The sequence below is a fragment of the Pan troglodytes genome, chromosome 19 (genome assembly GCF_028858775.2).
Source record: "Pan troglodytes isolate AG18354 chromosome 19, NHGRI_mPanTro3-v2.0_pri, whole genome shotgun sequence".
Classification (NCBI taxonomy): Eukaryota; Metazoa; Chordata; class Mammalia; order Primates; family Hominidae; genus Pan; species Pan troglodytes.
The window spans coordinates 33,307,255-33,327,757 of NC_072417.2; the positions used below are offsets into that span (position 1 = coordinate 33,307,255).

The 20,503-nt window shown below is 42.7% G+C and overlaps 1 protein-coding gene across 1 annotated transcript; it reads right to left on the minus strand.

The window, feature by feature from the left end:
• Window positions 1-6,693: 6,693 nt before the first annotated feature.
• On the minus strand, window positions 6,694-10,185 carry CCL11 (C-C motif chemokine ligand 11). The gene is made up of 3 exons (XM_523599.6): window positions 9,903-10,185; window positions 8,589-8,700; window positions 6,694-8,211 (listed from the first exon to the last, which is right to left on the minus strand). The coding sequence occupies exons 1-3, from the start codon at window positions 9,976-9,978 to the stop codon at window positions 8,106-8,108; spliced, it is 294 nt and encodes a 97-aa protein (XP_523599.2). The 5' UTR covers window positions 9,979-10,185; the 3' UTR covers window positions 6,694-8,105.
• Window positions 10,186-20,503: the final 10,318 nt, after the last annotated feature.

The following is a 20,503-nucleotide window of genomic DNA, read 5'->3' on the forward strand; positions in this document are numbered from 1 at the left end:
TTCTAATCAAAAGAGGAGGTTTTCCTCAGGCCCTCTACAGACCAGCAGTCTTCATTGAAAACCTGCGAATGACATATGGGCATAGAAGAAGGCACAGGAGCCTTGCCCAGAGGGGACCAGCATTCTCTTTTGGATGTTGGATCAAGGTTAAGTCAACAGCTTATAACCTTCAACTGAACTTCCTCTAGGTAAAGCCTTAGGTTGTACTTGTCCCTAGGCCAGGCAAAATGCCCACTTATATCTATTAGACTGATTCCCTATGCTTATCAATCACTGGATGTGGGAAAGGATGAAAAATAAAAAGCTGTATCTCAGTTTATACTTCTGGAAACAGTGGGATTATAGTGTTATAACGGTTAAATTAATAGACACATGAAAAGTGCTTTAAACAGTGACAAGCACATAGTTAAGTTCTCAGTAAGCTTAACAGTTGTTACTTTTAGGAACTTCAGAAGAAGTATGGCTAGGAAATGCTAGGAAGGGACTCAAAGTGTAAGACAATAACATTCTCATGATTTCTCCCAAACAGAAGCTCATGTTTCCAAATTGAAACATGTTGCAGTGGGCTGTGTTTTCCAAGGAATGCCTTGTGTTGTGGAAAAGAAATGATGAGGAATGCCAGAGAAAGGGAAGAGGTCCCAGATATCTTGCCAAGGATCAAGGATTGGGAGTACTCCAGGCTTCAGAGGCATGTGGCTAATGTGGTCCAGGAACAGCAGCTTCTGAGTGATATCAGTGTCATAAATAGGCAGGACTTCAGTGACAACAGGCAGTTTGTCTGCTATTTTCATTTTGCAGATTACCTTCCCAGACTTCAACTTGATGCTACCTGCAGAAGTTGAATGTGAGAATGTTAAGCCAGCATTTCAGACCATCTGGATTCAGCTGTTCTGCCCAGCTCAGCTGTCTTCTGCAGAGAGTGGGTGGCTGTCCAGCTTCTTTCTGTTTCTCATTTTTGGTGACTCCTTGACAGCAGCCATCTAAAGTGATTCAATTCACATTTTCTGCTGCTGGGGAATGAGAAACCTGTGGTCAGAAATAACTCCTGATCGGGGCTGGAAATGAGTCACTTATGGTGAAAACAGATCTCCTGGCTTCCTGGAATGCAGAACCATTTGATGGAAGTAAACCTGAAAACATGGACTCCCAGCTTTGTTCTTTGTCTCAGATTCCCTCTGAGATTACACAATTAGAGGAAGAATTAAATAGGACCTGAGAACTGTTGTTTTCCACCCTGTCTTTCTCAGAAAAACTGAGACCTGAGAACAGAAACAAAATCCTTAAAGTCATTCAGGATTAATGTCCCTGTTAATAGGCCCAGGTGTGTCAGTGCTCAGGTCCTGGATATATCCAACGAGTCTTTTACTACAGTGTACTCTCTCATCCTGGGCCTCATTTATCCCTTCCGCAAAACAGAACCAGCTGGTATTTGCTACTAGCCTTTCCCAAGGTTGCTTGGAAGTTCCTGGAAGAAACATTCCATAAACTTATTTGCATAGCATGTAGTGATGCAGCTGACATGCAATAGACACTCAATAAATAATGATGGCTACTTGTATTGCATTGTTCTCCAGGCCAGGAACTACCGAATTTATGTGTGTTATCTAATTTAATCCTTCTGATTGACTCTGAAGTAAGTGCTTTTATGGTGCTTATCATGAAGAAGAGAACTGAGGCTTAGAGAAGCCAAGTATCTTACTCACAAGGCCCATGAACACACTCTTTAACTATGCTGAGCATGCGCCCACATGCCTTTGTTTACAGTGCTATCTGCCTATTATTTCACATAATCCTCTAGTGACAGATGTCTTTATCCCTATTTACCAGGGAAATTAAGTGATTTGGGGGCACACCAGAGCTGGAGCAAGTCCAGGAGGTAGAACAGGGTCCGCTAGCCCCATCCCTACTCTAATACATTGAACTAGAGTCTTTGGGGAAGATAATTTAGAATCTGTAGTTTTAGACAAGTCCCTGGTGATTTTAATACACAGTCAATTAGAAGCCAAGTATCTAGTTTCAGAACCTGTTTTGTGGTTGAGTAAACTAATGCCCAGTGAGAAAACAGAAGTTTCCCAAAGTTATCTTACAAGGTAGCTACACAGCAAAGCCAGGAGCCGTAGATCACGCATGAGGCCCAGGCCCTGCATCACATAGTAGTTGCTATATTGCTTTACCTAGAGCCCCACCTACGTGCCTGGACCAAGGTAGTCATTCTCTTGGCTTCTGCAGCATCAATGGTCAATAAGTGTCTGCTGAGTGCCTCTCTGTGAGTTGCTCTGGGCTGCAGAGAGCTGCCTTCCTCAAGGTCACATCCCATTTCTGGGTGTAGTCCACATGCAATAATTGGTTGATGTAGGTATAGAAACTCCAGTTCCATGTCTCCTATATTGGGCCTGTTCAATTCTGAAGGGTCATTTCAGCTCCAGAATACCCCATACGATGAGTCTAGGGGCATACAGGGACACTTCCTCAAGAGCAAAAGACTAATAATTGCATCTCATGCCTCCACCCATTTAAAAAGAAGCACAGTGCCCTGTAGGTAGATTTTCTCTACTTAGGAGGGAGGGCTACTCTGACTCACATACGCAGAAGGTTACCAGTAGTGACTGGGATGCTGAGTAGGAATGGGCTGTGCAATGGGTCCAGGCTGTGGCACAAGAGATCCTGTGGCTTGGGTCATAAACCAGGCAGACCTTATGGTATTAGAGTTAACTTGGATGGGAAAAGAAACCCACTGGGCCCTGTGAAATCTATGCTTTAGTAGAAGAACCTGGGGTTTTGGAGAAAAGTCAGGCTGTCCGAAGAGGAGAACTTGTACCTTTTGAAAAAAAATTTCCGGTGTGCTACTGAGCTCTTGCAGAGACAGAGAGCCTGGCCATGGGAAATCAAATGATTTTCGTAGCCAGAATTTTGCAGAATTTGCTCACCATGATCTGGGTTCAGTCAAACCTACCAAATCATAATGCCAGCTGGGCCCAGAGGTAAGATTGAGGCAGTGCATTGGGATTGGGCACAGCAGTGCCAAAGGGCATTGCACAGTAAATCATATGAGCAGATGGCTCAGACCCCCATGTCATCCATACTGCATGCCACTCACTCACTTCACACCCATGGCTGCCCGGGAGTCACTTATGACAAGGTGATGGAGGAAGAAAAAGGCTGAGCATGGTTCACAGATTGTTCAGCTCAGCATGTGGACACAAACAAAAAACGATGCCAATTGCTCTACAGATCAACTCAGGGATGGCCTTGAAAGGGAGAAGTGAGGGGAAATCCTCTCAATGGATAGATCTTGAGCAGTTTTCTCAAACTAGTCATTGACTTGTATATACAGAGAGGTGGCCTGAGGTTAAAATATATGTGGACTCGTAGATAGATAGTGTTGAATGGTCTGCATCATTGGGCAGGGGCCTGAAAAGACAAAGGTAAAAAATCTGGGGGAAAGGGGTTCTGGGAGAGAGGCAAGTGGATGAACCTATGAGACAGGGCACAATATGTAAAGATGTGGTACTAATCCCATCAGGAATTTGGACATACAGAATGACTAAGGTAACAAGATGACTCAGCCAGTTGGCATCAGCCAGCTTCTGTTATTTGTCACCACAGTTCTGGGACAGTGAGAATATGAACAAAGTCATTATGGTAGCAGGAGTTCAGATGACACGTGGCCCGGTAGCTGAATGTCCAACCTGCCAGTAACATAGCCCACTGTTGATCCCCGGCTATGGCATCATCCATCCATCAGGGAGACTAACGAGCCGTTTGGTGGAAAGTACATGTTTGATTACATTGCACCTATTCTACTCTGAAAAGAGCAATGACTCATCTTAACTGGAGTAGAAACACTTTCCAGGTATGAGTTTGCCATTTCTGTCTCCAGTACCTTAGACAGCACCATTATCTGAGAGCTTACAGAGTGTTTGTTCACTGGCACAACATGCCACATAACATCACTATAGACTGGAAGACGCACTACAGCAAATGAGGTGCAGCACTGGGTGTATGGCCATCGGATCCACTGATCCTACTATATACCTGTGTTATCCGCAGGTTTCCAGGCTGATACAGTAATAGAATGGCCTGCTGAAGGCACAGTTAAGGCACCAACTTGGAAAGAGTATCCTACAAGGAAGAAGTACTATCCTCTAGGATTCAATATAGACCTTAAATCAAATAATAAGTGATGCTGTATTCCCAATAGATAAAATTCATAGATTCATGTCAAAGGTGGAAGTAAAATTGCCCTACTTACCATTACTCCTAGTGATCCACTTTGGGGGATTTGTGCACATCAGGGCTGTATGGATTTAGAAATCCTGTTTCCCAGAGGAAGAATGCTTACCCCTTGGTTCTTAGAGGGAGTCTCATTAATCCTCAGCTGTGGCTGCACTCTATCTCTTTAGACTTGCAGGCCAAGAAACTAACAGGCAAGGAGAGGAAGAGGTCACTATCCGGGCCAGGGTAATGGGCCCTGGTCATCAGAAGTGGGTGGAGGTGCTGGAGCTGCTTTTACTCAATGGGGTTAGATAAGAATATGTTTGGCATCTGGGTGACCCATTTGGATGTCTCTTGACCCAATTTTAATGGCAAATGGACAACAGTAGCAGCCATATCCTTGTCCTGAGAGGAGTGTGAAGACCAGGGGCTGAACCCCTCAGGGATGAGGGTCTGGGTGAATCCTGAAGGGAAGCCACTTAGGCCAGCAGAGGCATGGGCTGAGGTTGAGGAAAATCTAGAATGAGTGTTCTAGGAGTGGGGTGATAAGCATCATTTATAACCTCAAGACCAGTTGCAGCTGTTGGAGGTGGCTACTGTTCACTCCACCAACCTTCCTCTTGCAAGTTTCCTTAAAAAATGAGGCTCAACAGATTTCTGGATGAGTTTTCCAGAACTTTGTATATAAGCAAGCGGATTTGAATGGCATAAGGGGTGGGTCATGGTGGAGTTCATAGTGTGCTGCCCAAGTTTTTCCCTCCCAGGTCTAAAGTGCTTCTTCCCCAGCTGCTAGAAGTGTTGGCAGCCAATGCTTCTCAGCAGAATTTCCTCTATGAAGCCCGCCGTCAGCTAAAAACAGCTGCCTTGCCCAGAGTTGTGTCCTCTTCCAGGAGCATCCTGCAGCCAGGACTGGTTCAGATGGGGGTATAAAAGCCTGGCCCCTCGACCTCATTTGTGCTATCCCAGTTCTAAAGCTCCCTATGGGATTGCTGAGACCTGGGCTGCAATTGCACCACAATATCAATTCTCCCTCTCCTTAGTTCAGCTTCCCCATACTCTCAGTGAACCCTGCATGAACATCTTCATCTAATAGTATGCTTTCCAGAGAAATGAGTTGGTGACATCCCTGATTCCTGGTTGAGATCTGTGTACCATCAGAAAACTTAAACACCTCCAATGCTTTGTACCCACCGTTTTATACTCAAGGCCCTGGTGATGCTATTCCCAATTGTAGGGTAATTAGGTTCAGGATTCCTTGAGAGAGGAATAGGGGATATGAGCAAATTCTGTTCAGTCCTTCACAAACAGAGGGCACCTCTTCCCTCTACTCCCCTTCTTGATCTCCTCGTGAAGATTGACCTGAAACCTGAGGGTCTACTGATCCCAGTGAGCTATTCTGTGGCCATCCCATGCCTCCTGGACATGCTGACCTCTGGAGGTACATCCTGATTGATGTTTAGGGCTGAAGTCTGCTAGGCTATAGGAGAGGCAGAGAGGTTTTTTGTACTCAGAGTGAGGGCCAGTGATTGCTCTGAGTGGGAGCCCTTCTGTAGTAGATACAAAAAGCTCTCTGATGGTTCTAGGGATCCATGCTTCTACTTGTGGCTCTCACAGAGAAATCTTCCAGAAATAGAGTAAGTGTGCCAGTTATCCTGGCCCCTGTCCGACTTGGGCTTGTGAGTGTGGAACCCTCTGACAACATTCCCTCCCTCAATGGGTGGAGGTAATGATGCTTTCCAAGAGGTAGTGCTCTCAGAACAGGAGATCTTGGTGGGTCATTGGTCAGATCCCTTAAAAGATATTAATATACCCCTATTATGGATGGGGTAACTAAATCCAAAAGTAACACAGTGACAGAGACCAGTTCTCTGTCTGTGATGAAACTGAGGTCATCTGCCTCCTAGATCAGTGCCCTTCCTAATGTCTCATTCTGCTCTTTATATTGCCTTGTGCCATTGCCACCACACAGTCCAAGGGGGACGGCCTTATGAATGGTGCCCCTGGGAGCTTTGCATGCAGCGACCCTTCTGGGCATGCATGACACAGTAGGCCATTGGCCCTCCAGATCAATGGCCTTAGACCATGCAGAGTTATACCAGCAGGGCACCTGTGACCCTTTTCTACCCTTGGGGACATAGTTGGTCTCTGCGTTCAGGTACATAGGTAATGTGACCAATGGAAACGCAAGCTGATTTTGTATGCTGAAAGGGAATCCTGATTTAAGTTGCTTATACAGGAAGATGAGGTCCTGTCCATTTGATTGAAAGCTCTCAAGCTAGTAAAGTTAAGGTGTGAGTAAACAGTGACAGAGAGAAATTAATTTTCTGGGTCTAAGAAGCTAACCTTTAATTGCAGCTTTGGCATTTAGAAAGTTTCCATGTCACTGGTTCTACTTCTTCAACCACAACATTTGGCATTCCACCCTGCCTCGGCCATTCTTCCAATTATCTTCTCCCCTCCCAACTACCAATGCCCCAGTTCCATATCTTCCATACACTGCAATAGTGAGCTAAGTGCTTCTCCCTTCTCCTCCCAATTCAGCCCATGGCCACCTGGCTGCCCTTCCTGAAGCCCCTCATAGTGTGGTCATGGCACTTCTCTCCACTGAATCAAAACTTGCAATGCATTCTATTCCTAGAGTGACTACATGTTCCAGTTTGCTTAGGACAGTGTTAATTTATATCCGTTGTTCCAGAATAATTATGAATAATACCACTTTTCTGCTCTCAAAAGCATCCTAACTGGGCTGGGAAGAATCATATGTTCACCTTACATGGAGCACAAACTCCCCACCTAGACAGCCTGGCCTCAAACTTCTTTCCAAATTTCCCCACCATTTCACACATACTCCAACACTGACATCTTTTGATGGGCTCCCACCCAACTGGGTAAATGCAGCATGATCATTCCTACTTCTTGGATTTTGCTCAAGCAACACCCCTTCTCCTCTACCTAGACTGAAATACCTCCAGCAGAGCCTCTCCACTTTGTGCATGCACAAGACCTACTTTAAGCTCCACCACACCTGTAAAACCTGCACCTAAACCTCTGGTCAAGGGTCACCTAGCCTTCCTCTGATTTCCAGTGTCTGTCATGTCTGCCTAGTCTGGGTTGGAAGACCGAGGAGCAGGGTCGGGTAGAGGGAGAAACCACAGGGCTGTTAAAATAGGTCCCAGGAGAGGCAAGCATGAGGTGGGGAGGAAAGGAATGGTGGCAAAGCTCCAGATATTTTCGTGGCTGAAGTTTGGGGTTTGGGAAATACTGTTGAAAATGGGAATAGAGGGCTGGAATGGGTTTGTCAGTTTCACCCTGCATTTCAATGAAGACCAGCTAAGCCAAAAACTCATTTCCCAGGGACACAGTTCCCACCCCCATAACCAAGCCCCTCTTGGCCACAGCCATCTTTGTCCCCCTCAGCTCAGTGTGGATTTCCCACAAAAAAATTACAACTAGTGACTATAATAAAATATGCACATACTTTATGTATTCCTAAAACAACATTTACTTCCATTTAATGAGTCACACTTTGGGTTCACAAGAACAATGACATTTTTATACTGATCATCTTTGCCAGGACCTTTACAAGATTCCAGGGAGGAAGAGAGGAGAGGGGGAACATTGCCCACACGTGACAGGGGATCGAATTGGGGCTCCTGGGGGTAAAGAATCTGCACAAAGCTTTACAGTTTAAAAATAACTGATATTAATGGAGGATAAGTTTTAAAGCCTCAATAAATTAAATGCAATACTTTTTTTAAAAAATATATATATATAAAATAAAACCCATTCCCTTTGAACTGATAATGAGGTTACCTCAGAATGCATTGTAAGAAGGGAAAACAAATTAGGCAACACTCAGGCTCTGGTTTGGTTTCAAAAATGGTGATTATTTATGGCTTTGGAGTTGGAGATTTTTGGTCCAGATACTTCATGGAATCCTGCACCCACTTCTTCTTGGGGTCGGCACAGATATCCTTGGCCAGTTTGGTCTTGAAGCTGTGGGAGATACAGGATGCAATTGGAAGGATTGTTTTTGAAAATTCTGCCCATTTGACCCTAAATATTTAAGGACCATCTGCCACTGGACAAAGGGTTGCTACGGAGAGGAGGAAGGATGAGACTCTTGGGTTAGTTGCTGCTCTTAAAGGCCCAGTAAAACCATCTTTGCTCTTGACTTGAAGAAATTGATATGACTACAGCAATCTCCCAGGCAGGGAGCTGGGAGTGAACACTCACTTGTGAAAATTAATGAATTGGACCATAGAGGTCAAACTATCAGAGTCTATGACTCCCAGCAACTGTGACACAGTTCTTGACTCTGTGCCCTAGACATTATTTTTTTGTCTAGGGGAGGGTGAACTTTATTTACTTACATCACAGCTTTCTGGGGACATTTGCCACTGGTGATTCTCCTGTAGCTCTCCAGTCGCTGAAGGGGTATCTTCCTATTGGCCAGGTTAAAGCAGCAGGTGGTTGGGACAGAAGCTGAATTTTGGGGAAAAAAAATGAACAGAGAAAAAAATGAGCCACATGATGATACGTAGACATTTCCAAGCATGACTTTGTAAAGGAAGTTAGGAGAAAGCAAGGAATTGCGAGAGGTGGAGGGAGAATCCCTCTGCTCTGAAGTCTTATGTGTCTGGAGGATGCTGTCCTGTGTCTTCAGCATCCTCCCCTGTGCATTGAGGACTCATCATTACTGTTGAGGGTATGGAAAAAGCTTGGTCAATGTGACAAATGCTAGCTCTGTCATTATAAAGACCTACTTGGCCATGTGATGGTCATGGTAATTTTCACCAAATATTCTCCATCCTCTGTTTTGAGACACAAGGTAGACTTGCATTTCTTGGCCACTTTTGTTTGGTTGGAGGCATTAATTAGTTTTGATCAATAAAGGAGGAGACAAAGTGATGGGTGTCATTTTTGAGCCACAGTGCATTGCCTATGCAAGACTCCTGAGAGCTTTCTTCTGCTTTATCACAGTATCCATCAATGTTCCCCCACATGGGCAACTTCTCCATCAGTCTAGAATCCTGAGTATAAAATGCAGAAGCCTGAGCCCATACATTATAGATATTTAGTACAAGTGAGAAAGTAACTTTTGTTAATTTAGTTAATTCTGTTAAGTCATTGATAATTTAGAACTGTTTGTTACCATGCCATGCACTGGCTCAGTGGGACCGATACACTCAGTAAGTTTGTCACCAGAGTATGGGAAAATGAGTTATGGAACAAATCTCCTAGATAACTTTCCCAAAGAGTGTCAAAATAAGTCACCTCAAGAGATCCCCCTGGGACCTCGTTCTTCTCTTAGCCACTGTCTCTGAAAGCTGTCCTGGAGTCGAATTAACATACTGAGCTTCTAATCAACAGATCTCCCACTGCCAAAAATGCCCACCATGCCCACAGTAAGACAGAGCCATTCCCCATTCCCAAACACTGTAAGGATAGCTGGGTATGGATGCACCCAGCAGCCCTCTTGAATGTGGGGAAAAGACTCGGGAGCCTTCTAGTTCTGGCTCTTCCAGTGACTGGATGTGAGGTTGAGGCATTTCTTGTCCACCCACAAAACCTGTTTCCCTATTTTTCAAATGGAGAATTTGCAGTGAGTCTCTAAAGATTCTTGCTGACCTAGTAGCTCTGGAGGTGGTTACCTTACCTTTCCTGTAAGGAGTTGGGGGGCTTACCTGGCCCAGCGAGCCCCTGGGGGCTGAAGGCAGCTGCTATGAGCAGCAGCCACAGAAGTGCTGCGGAGACCTTCATGTTGGAGGCCGAAGGTATGAGCTTTGGCGTGAGAGGTGGTGGTTTCTGGGTTGGTCTCAGCCTCTCTGCTCCTCTGGCCCATCTGCCTGCCTTTTATAGGGAGCAGACAGTATGGGAGCTTCCAGGGAAGCCTTTGCCCATGCGGGGGTCACAATGAAGGGATTCCTGAATTGCTGACCAGATTCCAGATCCTAGGAAGTCAAGCAGAACAGAAGAGAGGCAAGCTAGTGGGAGGGACTTGGTACATTTTTTAATCCATCTGGATCTTGCCTTGGAAAAGGAGGGGAATATGTGATTATGAAATGAAGTTAAACATCTGTAGTGGGGGAAGGGAGCAAGAAAACCAAGGGCCTAGGGGATGAGTTGAAATGAAACACCTGTAGTCCGGGAAAGGAGCAAGGAAACCAAAGGCCTGGGGGATGAGTCAATCTAAGAACCTTCCTTGATTCCTGTGTTCACATGGTGGTCTTGAGGATTTTGGAGACCAGGAAGGAGCCCCAAAACTTCCATTAGGCTCCCGCCCAGATGCAGAGAGAGCTCAGCAGCCCTGCACATAGTTGCATCTCTGAACCAGGAAGGACAACACACCACAGCTTTGCTGCTGTGTTTCAGTGTAATGATCACAGAATCTTAGTCCCTGAAATTTTAGCATGATAGGACATCAGAACTGGATAGTTTCTATGAATCTTGACTTCTGAGGCACTTTAAAACCATTTGCTTAGCTGCTAAAGCCCTTTTCCAAATGGAATTAAAACAAACCCCAACTCATCAAATACACTGTAGTGAAGGGGACTTGTTTGAAATAGAATAGGCAGCCTCTCGTGCCCTTATTCCCCAGGGAACACATTTAGGGAACACATTTGGAAAATCAATCATCTAGCTCCCCCCTCGCTCTCTGAGCACACATTGCAGACAAGGTATCTGATGGCTAAAAATATCAAAGAGAGAGGCGACACAAGAACCTATACATATCCCTTTGTTCATAACACTAGGCACCCTAGTTGGAGAGGGTATAAGGGAGGCAAAGTCTTTAATGGAGTCACTGCAGCGGATTACAGCATTGAATACTGGTGTGGAGGTACTGCAAACCTGTTTCCTGTTTTTTCCTGCACACTCTCATATCAAATTGATTGATTGGTACAGTAGCACAAACAAGACTGTTAAAGATTCTGAGGAGTTGACTTGCGTTAGTTAAATACTGTGTTGTGGTTGACTGGTGATGTCTGTCATGGGCACAGGATTAGAGAGGGCTCTTGCTGTCCTGCAAAGTCTCTAAGTGCCCATCTAGGATAATTGGTCTATAATTACCTAAAAAGTTAACTATAATTACCAAATAGAGGCCAAAAAGGTGGAGTCTTCCCTGTTCTTTCCTGCTCTATTCCCGGTGGGTTAGTCTAATGTAGAATCTGAATTCAGGATATCTGCATTTGGATGATGGCTCTGTGACTGACTAGCTGTGACACCATGGACAACTTAACCACTCTCTGCTAGGGTAAGAGCAGGATACTAATCATGTGTACTTTAGGGAATTGTAGTGTGAATTAAATGAGTTCATGTATCTAAACTGCTTAGAAGAATGACTAAATCACTGTAGGTACTCAGTGAGTAGAAGTTACTGTTTTTTGTTATTAGGAAATAGGGCCGGGTACAGTGGCTCACACTTGTAATCCCAGCACTTTGGGAGACTGAGGCAGGCAGATCACTTGAGGTCAGCAGTTCAAGACCAGCCTGGCCAACATGGTGAAAACCTGTCTTTACTAAAAATACAAAAAATTAGCCAGGCATGGTGGATGGTGTTTGTAGTCTCAGCTACTCAGGAAGCTGAGGCATAAGAATTGCTTGAACACAGGAGACGAAGGTTGCAATGGGCAGAGATCATGCCACTGCACTCCAACCTGGGCAACAGAGTGAGACTGTGTCTCAAAAAAAAAAAAAAAAAAAAAAGAAGGGCAGATTGGGAATGCTGGAAAGACCTCAGAGTCTGGATATTTCTCCAAATATTCTTCCAAGTTTTCCCACTGCTTCCAAGTAAAGATATGCTACCGCAGGGATGGTTTCCAAGAATGCCTGAGTTGCACATGTGGCAGATACGAAGTTTTAAAAAATTCTCGGCAGAATAAATTTGGAATATTCTTGACCTCAGAGGTGTTTGTCTGACGTGGTTTAATGATTGTTTCTGTAGTAAGAATAATTTCATAACTCTGGCGGGAATTTAAAGGAATTATCAGCAAGCGATTATTCATTTTTGTGTTTTCCTCAAAAAATAGCTTTGGAGTTAATGGGCTTTGGATTTACTCTAAACCTGAAAAACCTCAGTGGCTCAGTGGAAATAAATAAAATCAATCTTTAGATATCCAAGCTCTGCAGCTGTTTCATCCAGCTCACTGGCCATCCCTAGCAAGCAGGGGCAGCTTCAAGGGCTTTTTCTCTTTCTTTCTTGGAGGCTTTCTTTTCAGCAGTGACCTAGAGTAGACCCATTTCTTGCCTGTGATTTGGTGCCTGATGAATGAGGGGCCTTGATCAGGAATGATCCTGAGTGATGGGCAGGAAATGGATCCCCCCTTGTGAAAACAAAATATTGACTTCTAAAGAGTTTTTTTTTCTTTTTTTTAATTGGAAAAGGTATCTTTTATTTTTATTATTATTCTTTAAGTTCTGAGATACATGTGCAGAACGTGCAGGTTTGTTACATAGGTATACATGTGCCATGGTGGTTTGGTGCGCCCATCAACTCGTCATCTACATTAGGTATTTGTCCTAATGCTCTCCCTCCCCTTGCCCGCCATCGACCGACAGGCCCCAGTGTGTGATGTTCCCCTCCCTGTGTCCATGTGTACTCATTGTTCAACTCCCACTTATGAGTGAGAGCATGCAGTGTTTGGTTTTCTGTTCCTGTGTTAGTTTGCTGAGAGTGATGGCTTCCAGCTTCATCCACGTCCCTGCAACGGACATGAACTCATTCCTTTTTATGGCTGCATAGTATTCCATGGTGTATATATGCCACGTTTTCTTTATCCAGTCTATTATTGATGGGCATTTGGGTTGGTTGAAGTCTTTGCTATTGCAAATAGTGCTGCAGTAAACATAACGTGTACATATTTCTTTACAATGGAATGATTTATAATCCTTATATACCCGGTAATGGGATTGCTGGGTCAAATGGTATTTCTGATTCTAGATCCTTGAGGAATCACCACACTGTCTTCCACAACGGTTGAACTAATTTATACTCCTCCCACCAACAGTGTAAAAGTGTTCCTATTTCTCTACATCCTTTCCAGCATCTGTTGTTTCCTGACTTTTTAATGATTGACATTCTAACTGGCATGTGATGGTATCTCATTGTGGTTATGATTTGCATTTCTCTAATGACCAGTGATGATGAGCTTTTTTTCATATGTTTGTTGATCACATAAATGTCTTCTTTTGAGAAGTGTCTGTTCATATCCTTCACTCACTTTTTGATGGGATTTTTTTTTTCTTGTAAATGTTTTTAAGGTTCTTGTAGATTCTGGATATTAGCCCTTTGTTGGGTGGATAGATTGCAAAAATTTTGTCCCATTCTGTAGGTTGCCTGTTCACTCTGACGATAGTTTCTTTTGCTGTGAAGAAGCTCTTTAGTTTAAGTAGATCCCGCTTGTCAATTTTGGCTTTTGTTGCAATTGTTTTTGGTGTTTTAGTCATGAAGACTTTGCTCATGCTTATCTCCTGAATGATATTGCCTAGGTTTTCTTCTAGGGTTTTTATGGTTTTATGTCTTGCCTTTAAGTCTTTAATCCATCTTGAGTTAATTTTTGTATAAGGTGTAAGGAAGGGGTCCAGTTTCAGTTTTCTGTATATGGCTAGCCAGTTTTCCCAACACTATTTATTAAATAGGGAGCCCTTTCTGCATTGCTTGTTCTTGTCAGATTTGTCAAAGATCACATGGTTGTAGATTTGTGGTGTTATTTCTGAGGCTCTGTTCTGTTCCATTGGTCTATATGTCTGTTTTGGTACCAGTACCTTGCTGTTTTTGTTATTGTAGGCTTGTTGCATAGTTTGAAGTCAGGTAGCATGATGCCTCCAGCTTTGATCTTTTTGCTTAGGAATGTCTTGGCTATATGGGGTCTTTTTTGGTTTCATATGAAATTTAAAGTAGTTTTTTCTAATTCTGCAAAGAAAGTCAATGGTAGCTTGATGGGAATAGCACTGAATCTATAAATTACTTTGGGCAGTATGGCCATTTTTACAATATTGATTCTCCCTATCCATGAGCATGGAATGTTTTTCCATTTGTTTGTGTTCTTTCATTTCGTTGAGCAGTGGTTTGTAGTTCTCCTTGAAGAGGTCCTTCAGATCCCTTGCAATTTGTGTTCCTAGGTATTCTATTCTCGTTGTAGCAATTGTGAACGGGAGTTCACTCATGACTTGGCTCTCTGTTTGTCTATTATTGGTGTATAGGAATGCTTGTGACTTTTGCACATTGATGTTGTATCCTGAGACTTTGCTGAAGTTGCTTATGAGCTTAAGGAGTTTTTGGGCTGAGACTATAGGGTTTTCTAAATATATAATCATGTCATCTTCAAACAGAGACAACTTGACTTCCTCTCTTCCTATTTGAATACACTTTATTTCTCTCTCTTGTTTGATTGCCCTGGCCAGAACTTCCAATACGATGTTGAACAGGAATGGTGAGAGAGAGCATCCTTGTGTTCTGCTGGTTTTCAAAGGGAATGCTTCCAGCTTTTGCCCATTCAGTATGATATTGGCTGTGAGTTTGTCATAAATAGCTCTTACAATTTTGAGATATGTTCCATCAATACCTAGTTTATTGAGTGTTTTTAACATGAAGAGGTGTTGAATTTTATTGAAGGCCTTTTCTGCATCTATTGAGATAATCATGTGGTTTTTTTGTCATTGGTTCTGTTTATGTGATGGATTATGTTTATTGATTTGCATATGTTGAAAGAGACTTGCATCCCAGGGATGAAGCGGACTCGATTGTGGTGGATAAGCTTTTTGTTGTGCTGCTGGATTCGCTTTGCCAGTATTTTATTGAGGATTTTTGCATCAATGTTCATCAGGGATATTGGCCTGAAATTTTCTTTTTTTGTTGTGTCTTTGCCAGGTTTTGGTATGAGGATGATGCTGGCCTCATAAAATGAGTTAGGGAGGAGTCTCTCTTTTTCTATTGTTTGGAATAGTTCCAGAAGGAATGGTACCACCTCCTCTTTATATCTCTGGTAGATTTCGGCTGTGAATTCGTCTGGTCCTGGCCTTTTTTTGGTTGGTAGGCTATTAATTACTGCCTCCATTTCAGAACTTGTTATTGGTCTGTTCAGGGATTTGACTTCTTCCTGGTTTAGTCTTGGGAGTGTGTATGTGTCCAGGAATTTTTCCTTTTCTTCTAGATTTTCTAGTTTATTTGTGTAGAGGTGTTTATGGTATTCTCTGATGGTAGTTTGTATTTCTGTGGGATCAGTGGTGATCTCCCCTTTATCATTTTTTATTGTCTCTATTTGATTCTTTTCTCTTTTCTTCTTTATTAGTCTGGTTAGCAGTCTATCTATTTTGTTAATTTTTTCAAAAAAAACCAGCTCCTGGATTCATTGATTTGTTGAAGGATTTTTCATGTCTCTATCTCCTTCAGTTCTGCTCTTATCTTAGTTATTTCTTGTCTTCTGCTAGCTTGTGAATTTGTTTGCTCTTTCTTCTCCAGCTCTTTTAACTGTGATGTTAGGTTGTTGATTTTAGATCTTTCCTGCTCTCTCATGTGGGTATTTAGTGCTACAAATTTCCCTCTAAAGCTTTAGCTGTGTCTCAGGAATTCAGGTACATTGTGTCTTTGTTCTCATTGGTTTCAGATAACTTATTTATATCCGCCTTAATTTTGTTATTTACCCAGGAGTCATTCAGGAGCAGGTTGTTCAGTTTCCATGTAGTTGTGCGGTTTTGAGTGAGTTTCTTAATCCTGAGTTCTAATTTCATTGCACCGTGGTCTGAGAGACTGTTTGTTATGATTTCCATTCTTTTGCATTTGCTAAGGAGTGTTTTACTTCCAATTGTGTGCTCCATTTTAGAATAAGTGCTATGAGGTGCTGAGAAGAATGCATATTCTGTTGATCTGGGGTGGAGAGTTCTGTAGGTGTCTATTAGGTCCGCTTGGTCCAGAGCTGAGTTCAAGTCCTGAATATCCTTGTTAATATTCTGTCTCCTTGATCTGTCTAATATTGACAGTGGGGTGTTAAAGTCTCCCACTATTATTGTGTGGGAGTCTAAGTCTCTTTATAGGTCTCTAAGAACTTGCTTTATGAATCTGGGTGCTCCTGTATTCTGTGCATATATATTTAGGATAGTTAGCTCTTTTTGTTGCATTGATCCCTTTACCATCATGTAATGCCCTTCTTTGTCTTTTCTGATCTTTGTTGGCTTAAAGCCTGTTTTATCAGAGACTAGGATTGTAAGCACTGCTTTTTTATTTTTTAATTATTTATTTATTTTTTGCTTTTCAGTTGCTTGGTAAATATTCCTCCATCCCTTTATTTTGAGCCTATGTGTGTCTTTTCATGTGAGATGGGTCTCCTGAATATAGCACACCAATGGGTCTCGACTCATCCAATTTGCCAGTCTGTGTCTCTTAATTGGGGCCTCTAGCCCATTTACATTTAAGGCTAATATTGTTATGTGTGAGTTTGATCCTGTCATCATGATGTACTTTCTTCATAGTGTCATTGGTCTTTACATTTTGGTATGTTTTTGCAGTGGCTTGTATCAGTTTTTCCTTTCCATATTTAGTGCTTCCTTCAGGAGATCTTGTAAGGCAGGCCTGGTGGTGAAAAAATCTCTTGGCGTTTGCTTGTCGGTAAAGGATTTTATTTCTCCTTCTCTTGTGGAGCTTAGTTTGGCTGGATATGAAATTCTGGGTTGAAAATTCTTTTCTTTAAGGATGTTGAATATTGGCCCCCACTCTCTTCTGGCTTGTAGTATTTCTGCAGAGAGATCCACTGTTAGTCTGATGGGTTTTTCTTTGTGGGTAACCTGACCTTTCTCTCTCTAGCTGCCCTTAGCATTTTTTTTCTTCATTTCAACCTTGGTGAATCTGATGATTATGTGTCTTGGGGTTGCTCTTCTCGAGGAGTATCTTAGTGGTGTTCTCTGTTATTTCCTGAATTGGAATGTTGGCCTGTCTTGCTAGTTGGGAAAATTCTCCTGGATAATATCCTGAAGTGTGTTTTCCAACTTGGTTGCATTCTCCCCGTTACTTTCAGGTACACCAATCAGTCATAGGTTTGGTATTTTCACATAGTCCTATATTTCTTGGAGGCTTTGTTCATTCCTTTTCACTCTTTTTTTCCTCTAATCTTGTCTTCACAGTTTATTTCATTAAGTTGATCTTCAGTCTCTCATATCCTTTCTTCCTCTTGATCAATTCAGCTATTGATAGTTGTGTATGCTTCACAAAGTTCTCGTGCTTTTCTTTTTAGCTCCATCAAGTCATTTATGTTCTTCTCTAAACTGGTTATTCTAGTTAGCAGTTCCTGTAACCTTTTATCGAGGTTCTTAGCTTACTTGCATTGGGCTAGAACATGCTCCTTTAGCTCGAAGGAGTTTGTTATTACCCACCTTCCGAAGCCTACGTCTGTCAATTTGTCAAACTCATTCTCTGTCCAGTTTTGTTTCCTTGCTGGCGAGGGATTGTGATCCTTTGGAGTAGAAGAGGCATTCTGGTTTCTGGAATTTTCAATATTTTTGCTCTTCTTTTTCCTCATCTTTGTGGATTTATCTACCTTTGATCTTTGATGCTGATGACCTTTGGATGGGTTTTTTGTGTAGGCATCCATTTTGTTGATGCTGATGTTATTGCTTTCTGTTTGTTAATTTTCCTTCTAACAGTCGGCCCCTCTTCTGTAGGTCTGCTGGAGTTTGCTGGAAGTCCACTCCAGACTTGTTTGCCTGGGTATTACCAGCGGATGCTGCAGAACAGCAAAGATTGCTGCCTGCTCCTTTCTCTGGAAGCTTCATTCCAGAGGGGCACCTGCCAGATGCCAGCTGGAGCTCTCCTGTGTGAGGCATCTGTTGACCCCTGCTGGGAGGTGTCTCACAGTCAGGAGGCACTGGGGTCAGTGACCCACTTGAGGAGGCAGTCTGTCCCTTAGCAGAGCTCAAGTGCTGTGCTGGGAGACCCTCTGCTCTCTTCAGAGCTGGCAGGCAGGAACGTTTAAGTATGCTGAAGCTGCGCCCACAGCCAACCCTTCCCCGAGGTGCTCTGTCCCAGGGAGATGGGAATTTTATCTATAAGCCTGTAACCGAGGCTGCTGCCTTTCTTTCAGAGATACCCTGCCCAGATGAAACAACAGAGGCAGTCAAGCTACAGCGGCTTTGCTGTGCTACTGTAGGTTCTGCCCAGGACGAACTTCCTGGCTGACTTCTAAAAAGAAAAAAGAAAAGAAAAGAGAAAGAAAAAAGGAAAAAAAGGAGTTTTTCAGGGAGAGGTGAGTGATCAGTGATCAGCAGACAAGGATCCCAGGAATCAGGACTCTTGTCTTTGTTCTGTAGCTGTGTTCCAGATCTCCTCTAATATTGCAAAGTTATAGACAAACTGGAAAGAGACATTGACGTTGATTTTATTCCAACCCTCTCTTTAAAAAATAAAAATAAAAGAATAGACACCAGAGGCTTGGAGACTAGTGAAAAAATCCTTAAGGGAACTGTGTGCTTTAGGCTGAGTTGATTCTAGAGCCCCTGTTGGTTGACTCCCTGTCTTCTGAAATGTTTCGTAACTCTTAGTCTCAATCTCCCTTTGTGCAAAAGAGGACCAACGTAGGGTTCATTACTCCTCCTTCTCAAGCATCACTGAGCTCATTTCTGCAGTTTCTTATCACTTTTGGAAAAGAATTACACCAAACTCGATGTTAGTGTAAACATGCTAACAACGTGTCCAGCAGATAGTAAGTTATCAATGGCAATGCTAACCTATGCAATCTATGCAAGGCTCTGTCTTACTTTATTTCACATGAGATGACTTATTTAATCCTCCAAACAAACTTATTCTAATTAAGTCCATTTTAAAGATGAGAGAAAGGAGACTTAGAGAAGTTAAATATCTTCTTCTTCTGTGAAATTATTTACGAAAGTGAAGCCTGCTTCCCAGATTGCCTTGAGGTTTCCCAAAGCCTTTTTATTTAAAATATTATTTTTAAAAAAATTTAAAAATATTTTATTTTATTAGAGATGGTGTCTCACTCTGTCATCTAGGCTGGAGTGCAGTGGCACCATCATAGCTCACTGTAGCCTCGAACTCCTGGGCCTCAAGAGATCCTCTTGCCTCAGCCTCCAGAGTCACTAGGACTATAGGTGTGCTACCACATCTGTCTAATATTATTTTTTGTAGAGATGGGGGTCTCGCTTTGTTGCCTAGACTAGTCTTGAACTCCTTGCTTCAAGTAATAATCCACTTTGGTTTCTCAAAGTGCTGGGATTACAGGAGTGAGACACAGTACCTGGCCTAAAATGTTCTTTTTGTTATAATCCTCTTAGGGCAATCAACTTTACTTTTTTGTACAGAGGTGGAAAACTGAGGCACAGAATGTCATAGCTACTTTTCTGGGCTAACTGGCCAGGGTAATGCTAGCCTAGGCTTCTATAACAACAGCAACCTCAGTGGCTTACTGCAATATTTACTTTTTGTTTGTATTGTAGCCTGATGTTGGTTAGGCAGCTCTCCAAAAGTGCTCTCTTGTAAGGAATGACTCATAGATTCAGGCTGTTTGTCAATTACAGCTTTCCTATGGAACATATGGCTTCCAAGTTCCCAGATGTGAGTGGAGAGAGGGTTGATAGATTGTGTAGGATGTTTTAAAGAACCAGACATAAAAGCTGCTTACATCACTTCTGCCTACTTCACATTGGCCTTCACTCATCATCCAACTCCAGAATAACTGCAGAGGAGCTGAGACATGAAGAGGATCACATGAATATTTGGTGAAGACTAATAATTTCCGTTAGAATCTGCCTTTTGCTTACTTCTTCTCACATGTAGAATACTTAAATAATCCACCCACAAGAGAGACAACCCAAGGTGCCATTTAGTCATTGCACCAACCTAAATGGACAGGATCTCTTGATGATGGTTAGTTATCTCCATCAGCTGAGATTATGGATCTACTTTGTCCAGTGACCCTATGAGCTAAAAAGACAAATAATTTGTCACTTACCTAAAGTTTCAAGTTTGAAAAGGACAGGGTACTTGTAATCAACACTCTCATTTATGGAAAGAAAGATGGCATTCATCAATGGCCAATGCACTGTGCCAAGCCTAAAATCCTTCAGACAGATGTTATAAAAGTCTGCCATCCAGAACATCACACACCAGGGCCTTTTGGGGGGTGGGGGGCTGGGGGAGGGATAGCATTAGGAGAAATACCTACAGTAAATGACAAGCTGATGAGTGCAGCAAACCAACATGGCACATGTATACCTATGTAACAAACCTGCACATTGTTCACACACACCCGAGAACTTAAAGTATAATAAAAAGAAAAAAAAA